Here is a 13,086-nt window from a genome sequence, read left to right as displayed (position 1 = left end):
GTGTGCTTTGGGTCATTGTCTTGTTCCATCACCCCGCTTCTCCTAAGTTTATGACCCTGAAATCCACCTGAGGTACACCCTGGAAAGGTTGCCAGTCCATCACAAGGCTAATATAGAGAGACAGACCTCATGCATACTCAGTCACACCAGAATTAGACATCAGAATTGCCTTGACTTGACATAAAGAATTTCTTGATACAATTTGGAATTCATTGTTCATTCAACAAGGGCTCAAGGCATCCCTAGAACACCTCCACCATGATTCACATTTGTGAAGACGTTTTGGTGTTGTGGCCCCCCCCCCCACTTCTAAGCTTTGGTCTTTTGCAAACATGGGGATGTGTTGTAATGATGTTTTTATGAGCTAAAGCAATGGTTGCTTTTCTATTATCTGTCCATCAAAACCTCTCTTTTTCAATCTTTTTTTGAGTGAACACATGAACAAAGATGTGAGCAAGCTTTGCTCATGGTGTAATCATTTCATGATGGTCATTCATATGTGGAAATGAATTATTGATAAGCTTTTGATACCACAGCTATCATCAGTTCCCATTGGTTTGATAGTTAATCCAGTACTTTACTGATTCATGATCAATTTTGTGTAGGGAAAAAAGTAGGCCTACACAAGTTTTTATTAGTATCTATTTAAACTCTTATTATTTCTGAGTCTGAGCAGTTTGTAGAGCAGAATGAAGTAGAGTAAAATGGCTTGCATGTTACTCGTGTGCAAAAACATTCACTGCTATGAGTTTGACGTCACTGTCTTGCAGTTCATCAGAAATTGCTATGCTTGCCTAGAGATATTCAGTTCTGGTAGATTGGACAATTTAGTGGACTGGTTCTCCATTCCCATGCCTACTCCAGGATAAATAGCAACAGTCCTGATTTCCTTTGTTTCTCTGTAGCGTGTCTTGATGTGGATTTATGAATGCTTACATGGTTTGAAATGCCTGTAAAGTGTTTTTCAGCTTTGTGCATCCCTGTAGTGCTTCTGTTAAAGTTGTTGTCATTGAGGTTTACACAAATCTCAGTGTTTCATGACCAGATTTTGTCAGTTATCTTTGTAGGACTTTAAAAGTAGGGAGGTGCCTCTCCACAATTCTTTACTAATTTCATCTCCCTAGATGAAGATTAGACCACATTTTATAACAAATCAATGCAGAAATTCTTAGTTCAAAAGTTTAAACACATTTGGTTTCAACTGTAGATTTTTTCTATGTTGTGGGTTGAAACTTTTAAGCATGTTGCACTTCTGACAAAACACCAGAAGAGCACCTGATGCGATGTTAGTGATTGGGGTAGGGCTTGAAAGTTTAATCAGCTACAGAAAGTTGCAGCAGAAGTTTCCGACTGTGTGTGTGATTAAATGTCATTTGCTGTTGAATTGCCAATGTTCTGGCGAGTCTGTCTGGTATACCCGGAGACAATGAATTATTGAACGCACCAGTTTCTTTTTCTGTTAAGCTGAGATTGACAAGCCAGGCTTTCTTGAGGTGTTTTATCATTTTTGTGCTTACACACAGCTGTTTTTCATTCATATGAAATTGAACTTGGAAGTGTATAATCTGAATGTGTGCATAATCTGTCTCCATCTCTAGGAACTAAGCAGTGGCATGATGCTGAGGATTTCTGTCCCAGAGATTGCTACTTCAGAGCTGGGTGAGTCACGCATATATACACACTAGATTTAAAAAAAAAAAAAAAACATACACACACACACACGTTGTGTGCTACATTTAAGAGTTGATGTTGCAGCTGACAATGTTGGTGTGTACATTTAAGTGAGACCACACACAGATTGCTCAGTCAGCGTGGCAAGGCCCTTAATTAGGTCTGAGAGCCTCTCTGAGTTGCTACACAGTGACGTATAATCTTGATGTCTTGAGGACACAAAGGCAGCAAACACACAGCATTCCACTGATGATGATAAATTCGCACTTTCAAACTTTTTTCCTAAGTTCTAATTATTTTAGTTTCTATTTTAATCCTTTAATATGCCTTTTTTATGCATCTCTTTAGAGAATTACGTTAATGACTACTGGGGAAATTAGAGTGGAAATTTTGTACATGTATGCACTGAAAAGAAATGTAATGTGTCTGAACCTTTGGTAATAAAAGATGTTGAAACAGATGCCTTGCTATGCTGGGGTGGATTGGAAAGATTGCGTGGTTGTTTTTAGATCTGGAAGAGTACAGACCTTCACATCTGCTCTTACTGTGTAATCTCTTACCTTGTTATATGTGCTGAGGTCCACAGGTTTGATGTACAAGTTTGTCACAAATCACTTAAGTGTTTTCGCTCGCTATTTAAAAGCCTGTTCTTCTGCCAAAGCATTAACATCCCTGAGCAGTGGGAGAATAAAATTGAAGTATTAGTTCTAAAATTGAGTTGTGTGAAGCTTTTATCTGAAACAAATGTGCGGCAGCCTCTCCGTCATTACTGATGAATCACTGTTGCCATTGCCACTTTTTTTTCCCCCTGACTTTTCTTTGACTTCATTGAAGTCTGATTATCTTTTCAGTTGTTTAAACTGAACATCAGAAAAAAGTAAAAAACAAAACAAAAAACTTTAAATAACATTTCTCATTTTTAAAGTTCCAACAAACAGATTTGCATAAAATGTTTTTATGCTATGTTTTATCATCACCTTCTCAAATTCTAATCTAAAGCACCTTTCCCAGAATATGTGTCTGTCTTCAGTAAGCATGCATTTTTGGATAATTATCCAACGGTTTTAACTATAATTTAAAAAAAAATTTTTCTTTAAACTTCTCAAACTTTTCTGGCGATTCAGACTGAGGTTCTGTACGATTTGTTTGTTACTTGAGATTTTGGATTAAAACAAACTACTGTTTGTTTTGAGTAGTCTTCTCCACTGGTAAAACAAACCATATGGTATAAAATCAGGCAGAAGTATTAATTCCCCTCATGATTCATTTCCGAATTACACAAAGTAGCTGATGACAAAGTGCTCAGGAATAATTACACTGAATTACAAATATTTTTTTCCCGGCCAATTATGTTTGAGGTCAGCTGAATTATTTTCTCTTGTTTACCACAACTAGTGGGTCTGACCACGAACCTTCTCTTCTAGCTTTTGTTGGTCTATATTTTTAAAGCCTTCATTGGCACTGTGTATCACTCTTGCTGTCTTGTGTTCCTGCCTTTGTGTCTTGTCCATACGTTGCTCTCCATTATTATGTAATCGATTCTGCAGACAAGGCTTTCTTCCTCTAATGAAATGGCATTTAGCTACCTCTTCTTGACCTTCCCACTCTGGGTGTCCAATTAAGATTTCCTAGTGACTTTGATTAAGAATCTGATTGTTGGAGTTGTTAGGAGATGTGGTAGCACTAATTATTGTTGTTGTGGTGGTTATTTTTAATTTCCTTTTTTTTTTTTCCTGAAGTAGAGGATAAGAGGCTAAAATTGTCAGAACAGGATGAGATTCATCATGTTAATTAATTTCGTTTTTTTTTAAATTTCTAAATCTTTATTTGTCTGTGGTTGGTAGCACAAGTATTAGAAAGTTTTAGCTCCAGCCTTCGGTCTAGATATTTGGTTATTTGGTTGCCTAATTTACTGCATTACATAGAAATAATGTTTGTAAATGTGTGCTTTCTGAATTACTTAAGGTGACTGTGAATTTGACTCTTAGCTAAACTGAACTGTCATACCGTTTAAAATTCTCCCTTGACACTTTTTCTGCCCTTCCCTTTTCCCTTGTGTATTTCAGTGAGGAAGTGCCTTGAGGCAATTCGCGTCATCCTGCCTAAGGAAGCTGCCATGAGGTTGGTGGAAGTGATAATGTGGAATTTCAGGTTGATTCTTGAAAGACCCTGCAAATATAAACATCAACAGGTTGTGTGGTTGCACCATTTGATCCTTTGAAACACATAAGCTGACAACATATTATTTAATGGTTAATAGCTTGACTCCAACCAGAGAGACTCTCAAAGATTTATTTCCTTTTTATTTAAGTGTCGCTCAGTCCTGGTTGGTGTGTAGAAATAAGACATTGAAATTAGTCAACTAACCATCTGCAGCAAATGAAGAAGAAAAACAAATAAATTTATGCACTAACCCAAACCCATGAAGTTTTGGCAGAAAATTGTATAGGTGGAGTAGGAAGATGATGAAAATGTTTTTCAGGCTCTTTATTTTGACACAGACATGAAATGATGCAAAGATTCTCTTTGTCATAACATTTTGATGCTCTGGAGGAACTTGATTTTGTTTTGTTAAATTCTTTAAATGCAACAGGTTTTGGTGAAATGGTATAACATCTACAATGCCCCTGGCGGTCCCAGTGCCCACGCAGAGTGGAGCCTGTTTGTCACCTGCTTCATGACTCTGATGGGCTACAACACCGAGCGCCTGACCTGGACACGAAATGTGAGTCAGCACTTGTTTTTGTTTTTAAACTTTAATTTACAGTTTAATGCAGTGTTTTTTTTTTTTTTTTATTCTGGATCCCAGTTCATTTCAGAATTAATGACCTTGTAGTTCCATACTGAGCAGACTTAAAAATGTAACTTTCAGTGGGAACCAGAGGCCTGTTCTGCTTTTAAAATATTTTCTATTCTTAACTAGCAGAACTTTATTTTGCCTTTAAACAGTAATTTTATGTTGTGACCTTGCTCCCTGTCCTCCTTACATAGCTGCATTTTGAAGTGCCACTCTCTCCAGTGATTGCAGCCAAGAAGGCTCGTCCCTCTGATGGAGGTTCTGATGAGGTGCGTTACTAAAGTGTGAACTGTTGTGATGTTTTGGTGCACAGTCATCAACCTCTGATTACAGCTTGTAGACTTGTAATCCCTTAACAGTCAGTTATGCATGTGAGGGGTGTGTCCCATAGTGAGGCAGTGAAACAAGTGTTGCAAAAGAGAATGCAACAAAAAGGAAGTGCTTCAATAGTAGTGTCCATGTCATAACAGGTTATATACACTCTTGAATGCCAAAGAGTGCAAAGAAACTGTCAAAAATATTCCAGTGCAGAAAGGGAGAACCCAGTTTGTGGGAAAGCCCAATTTATTCAGAGCAGGAAAAACAAACAAAACAAAACTGTTGTGAGTCCTACAATTCCAAACACTGTTACATATTTGTGCATATGTCATTAAGGGTCTTCACGTGGACATAATGTGTTCCCTTGGCCTTTACTGTAACCCTAATACTTAAATCAACGTCTTAACCCGGAAAAAAGTCCCTTAAAGGTCTTCTTTAATAATCCTAATTATAGGTGCATTCTTAAGTAATCTGTGCGTTCTCATTAGAGAAAAATGTGACTGGCAAATGTCAGTTAGCTGGAGGCTTAGACTGTACGATGTAGTTGTGTGTTTGTGTGTTGACCTGAAGAAATGCATGATTCACATTAAACTGGAGGACAATGTCAACTTGTTATTGTCTTTGTCTTCATACTGCCCTGATGGTTTTGCAGCCCACCGTTAAAACACAGAGAGAATAAATTCACTTTACAGTGGTGTGAAAAAAGTGTTTGCCCCCTGCCTCATTTCCTGTTTATTTGCATGTTTGTCACACTTAAGTGTTTCGGAACATCAAACCAATTTAAACAATAGTCAAGGACAACACAAGGTAACACAAAATGCAAGTTGTAATGAAGGTGTTTATTAGTAAGGTGAAAAAAAATCCAAACCATCATGGCCCTGTGTGAAAAAAGTGATGGCCCCCTAAACCTAATAACTGGTTGGCCACCCTTAGCAGCAACAACTGCAACCAAGCGTCTGCGATAACTTGCAATGAGGCTTTTACAGCGTTCTGGAGGAATTTTGGCCCACTCATCTTTGCAGAATTGTCCTAATTCAGTTACATTAGAGGGTTTTCGAGCATGAACGGTTCCTTTTTTAAGGTCGTACCACAACATCTCAATAGGATTCAGGTCAGGACTTTGGCTAGGCCACTCCAAAGTCTTCATTTTGTTTTTCCTTCAGCCATTCAGTGGTGGACTTGCTGGTGTGTTTAGGATCATTGTCCTGCTGCAGAACCCAAGTACGTTTTAAGCTTGAGTACACGAAACAGATGGTCTGACATTCTCCCTCAGGATCTCTTGGTAGACAGCAGAATTCATAGTTCCATTTATCACAGCAAGTCTTCCAGGTCCTGACGCAGCAAAACAGCCCCAGACCATCAACTACCACCACCATATTTTACTGTTGGTATAATGTTCTTTTTCTGAAATGCAGTGTTCCTTTTACGCCAGATGTAATGGGACACACACCTTCCAAAGAGTTCCACTTTGTCTCATCGGTCACAGAATGTTGTCCAAAAGTCTTGGGGATCATCAAGATGAGTTTTGGAAAAATTGAGACGAGCTTTAATGTTCTTTTGCTCAGCAGTGGTTTTCTTCTTGGAACTCTGCCATGCAGGCCATTTTTGCCTCAGTCTTTTCTGATGGTGGAGGCATGAAACGCTGACCTTAACTGAGGCAAGTGAGGCCTGCAGTTTCTTTGGACGTTGTTGTGGGGTCTTTTGTGGACGTCTTGGATGAGTCGTTTGCTGCATCCTTGGGGTAATTTTTGGGCGGCTGGCCCACTCCTGGGAAGGTTCACCACTGTTCCATGTCTTCGCCATTTGTGGATAATGGCTCTCACTGTGGTTCGCTGGATTCCCAAAGCTTTGGAAATGGCTTTATAACCCTTTCCAGACTGATAGATCTCAATACTTTCTTTTCTCAATTGCTCCTGAATTTCTTTGGATCTCGGCATGATGTGTAGCTTTCAAGGATCTTCTGGTGGACCTTACTGTGTCAGGCCAGCTCCTATTTAAGTGATGTCCTTGATTGGGAAACAGGTGTGGCAATAATCAGGCCTAGGTGTGGCTAGTGAAAATTGAACTCAGGTGTGAAAAAACACAGTTATAGTATGTTTTAACAAGGGGGGCAATCACTTTTTCACACAGGGCCATGATGGTTTGGATTTTTTTTCACCTTTACTAATAAACACCTTCATTTACAACTTGCATTTTGTTGTTTACTTGTGTTGTCCTTGACTATTGTTTAAATTGGTTTGATGTTCCGAAACACTTAAGTGTGACAAACATGCAAAAAAACAGGAAATGAGGCAGGGGGCAAACACTTTTTCACACCACTGTAGTTCAACTCTGAGTTTCATAGAAGGCTCGCTCTGTGTTTCACTGTAGCGCTTTATATGTTCTGGCACTTGACCCTTAGCTTCAGGCTGCAAGCTACCAGCATTAAATAATATGATTGCAAAGATGTATGGGACTGGTAATGGGTGTCAGGGTAAAACAGTTCATTTAAAAAAAAAAAGAAAATGATCAAAACTGATGACAAGGAGTACAGCATGTTGGATACCTCAGGATCCTCAGACAAAACAAAACAAACAGCCAAAAAAAAAAAAAAGTATGATGGCTGCAATCTACTTCATTGATGTCTGCTCTTCTGCATGCTGGTACAGTTGATAAAGCTCATTCATCATTCGTGTAATCAATTCCACCTTGCTGTCTCTCTACACCCCCTTACCAGTCACATCACACAAGTTATAAATAATGGAGAGCCATAAGTTGGGGACCAAGTGTAGTCTGTCTTGGCTAAGTGATCATTACCTAACTTCACACACAAATATTGTATGGCTTTATCTTCGTTTCCTCTCTCTGTAGGACTGGACTATTGATGGGGTCCCATTACCACCGTCAGATGAATTTCCAGCCTGTTGATTCCAGTGGCATCAATAGTACACTCGCTTCAGAAACAGAGGGCCTGTCCTCTGTATGTACCTGACACAGTGGGGGGATCCATATATTGCATGTTTGTTCTGTGTATTTGGGTTTGGTCATTATGGGTATGTGTTACATTCCCCTGAAAAGACCAGGGGATGTGGGAAAGTAACAAAAAGTGTTTGGGTTGACAAAAAGGAGACATGGAGGCAAAACTGTTAAAAGTTCTTTATTAATAGTTCAATTAAAAGAGACAGACATGCTGCTATCACCTTCAAAAGGAAAAACAAAAATCAAACAAAACACAGAAGTTAGTTAGCAAGCCGACAGAGTAAGTTAAAAGGCCTCATCATCAAAACAGCCTCCTCTCCACAGAGCAGGAATAAGCAGCCACAAAACACACAGCTCACAAGCTGTTTCACAAAGGCTCATCTGGCACTGGAGCGCTCCTCTCTCTGGCCTCAGGTTCACTGGATTAATTGCGGAGTTGAGTCAGATGGACAAAAGGGGTGGTGCCTGAGGCTGGAGAAAGCGAGCCCACACTGACTAGGTAAGAAAAAAAATCACAGCCGGCCCTGCTAGGGCCCTAACAATATAATGTAGTTCATTGAATAAGAGTTAATGTTTCATAGATGAAGGTTTTCCATTATGATATGACTTTAATTTCACCTCTACATTTCCCATCACCTTCTCATTCTTTTTCTTTCAAATTTTCCTAATAAAACAATGAGAGATTGACTCCCAACCCGCTAACCATATGCATTTTCAATATGCATACAAACTATTGTCAACTAGTAAGCTTTATTCATGTATTGATTTGACTGAACATTTTTGAGTCTCCTTGACTCTGTTTGTGTAGCACTGCTGATTTGTACTACATTATATAGAGAGGGACTTTCTATTATTTAGCCTGTGTTCCTTGCTATTATTGTGGTGGGCAAAATAGTCATTAGAAAAGGGAGATCAGTGACCTCCAAAATTTTGTTGAAAACTTTAAACTAATATTAATTATACAAGACTGTAATACTCCATTTGTTTTAACTTATTTTATCTAAGCCAATGATTGATGCTACAATTATGGAACCATTTTTCACTTTTTGTAATACAAATCCAAAGTTGAATAAAACGCATGTAAAAAAAGATGCCAGTCATAAACATAAACTATTCAGGATATGAAAACATTAAAACAATACCATCTGGATCTCATCTTAACGGTGGGGATAATTCAGAGACAAAAGAGCAATAGACACTGGCATGCATTTACTTGTAGTCTTCCTGATTCTGTTTGTGCACATTGTCATTTCATCATAAATTTGCTATTACATTACATGTAATGCAATTACAGAATTTCCTGTTGTATCCTATTCAACCTGTTCTTTCTTTAACTTCTCTTTGTTTCTTCTCTTTCTCTCTCTTTACCCTCAATATCCTAGGCTTCTTCTCCCCCCAGTCCATCTCTGAAGTTGGACAGTTCAGCTCCACTGTTCCCTCACATCCCTGCCCTTTTCTATGTTCTCCATCTGCTCTATCAGGAACTGCAGCTGGATGAGCTGCAGAGAGCACGAGCCTCATCACTAGTCTGTCTGCTGCAACAACTGGCTAGGTTTGTGTTTCTTTTTGCTGGAATAAAAGTAAATATCATTCAGCTGGCTTAGGTTGTCCATTTGAACAGAATATTTCTACCAGTACATTTTTATGAGCAGTAAAGAAATGCTTGCGTGGAACTGAGTGACATTTATCAAAACAAGTAGAACCTTGTTTAATTTTCCACTGGTGAACTCTCATCACCAGAAGAAAGAAAAAAAACACATCATTGTTTTCAGTGAAGCTAGTGTTGTGTGCTGTCCGTGCTCTTTACCGAGAAATATACTTCAGCAGGCTGTTAAGTGACCTCAGTTTTTGGTGATAATGACAATAACAGAATAGATGGAGTGGGAGAGTGAAGTGCTCTCAGAGTAATTGGCCTGCATTGTCAGTATGTGGGTGGTATGCAAATATGTTGCTAATTTTTACTTTCTCTATACTTTATTAACTGGTAAGCTTAAACTAATGATTTTGATTGCTTCATTACCTTTTTCTGGAGTGATAAAATTTTTAAATAATTAATGTCGATGCCTTAAGAAAGTGCTTGTTTTAATCCTCTTTGCAAATCTTATATTTAAAAAATTGTGATGGTGAAAAAATTGAAAAATACAGTGATTTAATTGATCTGTCTCATATCTAGAGCATGTAGCCTTAACAAGTACTTCAGTTTTAAAGCAAAAATGTTTTCCTGTTCTTAATTTAACATTTCAAGGACGATTCCCAAACTGTTACTATGGAGCCATGCTGCTGCCTTGCATACACATAGTGGTTTAGCATCATTTTTTCCTAGTCTTTGTTGAAAAAAACACTGTCTGGATAGTAGCATATGTTGCTCCAACAGATCCCTACAGATATAGTCAGCATTAATGCTGCTTAACAGATGTATAAGTTAACCATACTATGTGTTCTAATGCCCACTGATACCATCGTGGATGCTGGCTTTTGAACTGTGCAGTAATAACAAACCAGATGGTCCTTCTTTAGCCCAGATGATAAAGCACCCATGATTTCAAAAACCACTTTTCACTTTTCACAGTCCACCTCAAAAGTTAAGGCCCAGAGTAGACATCAGTGTTTCTGTATCTGGTTTATTATGTTTTTTCTTTGCATTTTAGAGTTTTACCTTTAATTTATAGCTACACTTATAGCTGTTGTTTTAATTGAGTGTTTTTCATAAATGTTCTTGAGTCCATGCAGTGAGTTCAACTACAGGATTGTGTCATATGATGAAGTTCCCAAATTCTTTGCAATTTGGAGGTGATAAATATTATTTATGATTTAAGTGTTTTCTCACCAGTTCTTTAGAGTGTTACTTTTGAAAGACTTGGGCTCTCTGTGATCCTGTCTTTCATTGTTTTTTGGGAAAGCGATTTTGGTGCAATACTGTAATAAATATTTTTGTTACACAAGGTTCCACTTTACCTGTAACCTCATAAAGTACTTTCTTGATTAGTTTATTGTCTGAATTGGTCATTTCAGTGTTGCTGAATACAGCGTGATACACTGTATTCCCAAAGTATTCACCCCGTCTGCTTTCACACACACATGAACTTGAGTGATGCCCCATTTTTAATCCATTAGTGTTTAATATGATGTCTGCCCACCCTTTTCAGCTATAACAGCTTTGACTCTTCGAGGAAAGCTTTCCACAAGGTTTAGGAGTATGTTTATAAAATTTTTGACCATTCTCCCAGAAAACACATTTGTGAGGTCAGACTCTGATGTTGGATGAGAAGGCCTGACTCGCACACTCCGCTGTAATTCTAAAGGTGTTGTACTAGGTTAAGCCAGGACTCTGTGCAGGCCAGTCAGGTTCTTCCAGACCAAAACTGCTCATCCATGTCTTTATGGACCTTGCTTGTGCACTGGTGTGCAGACATATTGGAACAGGAAGGGGCCATCCCCAAAAAGCTGGGAGCATGAAATTGTCCAAAATGTATCGGTATGCTGAAGCATTAAGCATGTGGTGACATGGCTACAAGCAGAAGAGAGAGAAAAGATTAGAACGCTGGATAACTGTACACTCATTACCGTTATCTCATGTAAAGTGCACACACAGCTAGAAACTGTGGGAGTAAAGGGTTTGTACCAAGATTAAAAACTATTGATTATCTGATTTTAGCTGAATGTTAATGATTCATGGCTGTTAATTACTTTCCACTGTGTATTCAATTACAACCAACACAAGTTAAATGTCACAGAAGCTATTTGAGCTGTGGAGCCATTTTTAGACTTGTCTTAATGACTTGCAGCAATTTGGCCTCAAACTGTGTAGAGATACACAGTGTAAGTCCTGGTACAAGGTAGACTTAATAACCCGTTGATATAAGGTTAGAACTTTTTGTTGCTCTAAGTAAAATGTTCTTTTCTTAACCATGCTAGTGTTAAAAATATTTCATAATGTGAAAATGCATTTCTGTTACAGAATACTAATGTACATTATGTATTGTTTGTTTTCAGAGATCTTCAGTTGGAAGAGTATGTGGACCTGTACTGGAGAGACTACCCTTCAATAATTAGTGGCTTCACTGAGAGCTGCTTCATAGACCAAGGTAAGACTTGTTTTAATGTCTGTAATGTTATCAAGTCAGGAAACAGACGAGACATGTTCTCATGGAGGGAGTTTGGATGGTCTGCTGCTGTTCTGGGCTGTTTTAGCAGTTCCTTTGTATGTCTTAGACTCAAAGGAACTGCAAAGGTAAACAAATGTTAAAAAAAACAAAGTATTTTTGTTTAAAAGATTGAAAAATTTACTTAAATTATATGAAGAATGTAAAGTGATAAGGAGTTAATGTAACATTAAATCTTTCCTCAGTCTAGCTGTGTGACAAATACAGTTAACTCAACCTGAATATGTCACACAGCTAATCCAGCTATGTAGCAAGTAAACCAGTTTATTAAATAAAAAATTATTAATTATATAGAGTGCTAATTTTAATTGTGTGGCCAAGTAGAGAATCAACTCAAATGGTGATTGGTTCACAATATTGCCATTATTTGCATTGCTATTATTAGATAAGGGAGCACTAAACAGTAGGATAGTTTGCTATACACTTTTGAGGCCATTGCACAGTTTCTTACAATAGGGGTGGACTTTCCAACTTTCTGTCATTTTCAGCTTATAATTGATCTGATTGGTGTGGAGTGTGGGATTCTTCCGATGGGCATTGCCTACACATAGCACCTTAAATTAGTCTGTATATAAACAAGGTTTTGGCTAAAAATAAATAAAAACCATTGTGTGTTGAGTGCTGGGGAAGTTCCCTTGTAAACACTATAATTTTTTCTGACAGCTGTCCTAAAAATTACTTGAACACCTGTCAGGTTGTTATTTGCTTTGTGACATGGATACTTTCAGGGTTGAATGTAAAGTGTTTCTGTTGGTGCATGTTTGTATCTGACTCGTTTCCAGCTGTTGTTGCTGCTCTTGTAATTGTAATTTTCTGTGAAAGGTGACATAAACATTCTCTCGCCTTCCTGTTACCTCACCTGCTGCCTTTCTCTCCCGCCTCCTCACCTGGCTTTTTTCAGCACTGATTGCTCAGATGCAGCGTCCGTCTTTCCTGAGATCAGAGCCTCCCTGTGTGTTCAGCTGGCTCAGTCGCTGCTTGAGAGGAGAGGAGAACCCACCTTTCCCATACCTGCCTGGTATCTGTCAGAGGACCAGACTGCTGGTTCTGGTATGATTAAAGCTGGCCTGTCTGTCAGCTAACTGTTGTTTCTATAGTACATAGTTGTGTAACTTAGAAATATTTAGGAAATATTTGTTTTTCACTTTGGTTGGTTATATGATTTTAAAATATAATTAA

General features: G+C 38.3%; 1 protein-coding gene across 1 annotated transcript in view; it reads left to right on the top strand.

The window, feature by feature from the left end:
• The window catches only part of LOC115793103 (anaphase-promoting complex subunit 1), a 76,376-nt gene that overhangs the window by 16,229 nt on the left and 47,061 nt on the right, over nucleotides 1–13,086 (top strand). Inside the window, 8 exon segments of the mRNA XM_030747867.1 lie at nucleotides 1,599–1,659; nucleotides 3,738–3,796; nucleotides 4,265–4,396; nucleotides 4,663–4,739; nucleotides 7,637–7,745; nucleotides 9,127–9,296; nucleotides 11,738–11,829; nucleotides 12,809–12,957. Coding sequence (XP_030603727.1) covers nucleotides 1,599–1,659; nucleotides 3,738–3,796; nucleotides 4,265–4,396; nucleotides 4,663–4,739; nucleotides 7,637–7,745; nucleotides 9,127–9,296; nucleotides 11,738–11,829; nucleotides 12,809–12,957 — 849 coding nt within the window.

Source organism: Archocentrus centrarchus, chromosome 15, assembly GCF_007364275.1.
Source record: "Archocentrus centrarchus isolate MPI-CPG fArcCen1 chromosome 15, fArcCen1, whole genome shotgun sequence".
Taxonomy (NCBI): Eukaryota; Metazoa; Chordata; class Actinopteri; order Cichliformes; family Cichlidae; genus Archocentrus; species Archocentrus centrarchus.
Note: the sequence above shows the minus strand (reverse complement) of the source record. Positions and strands in the feature narration are given on the sequence as shown.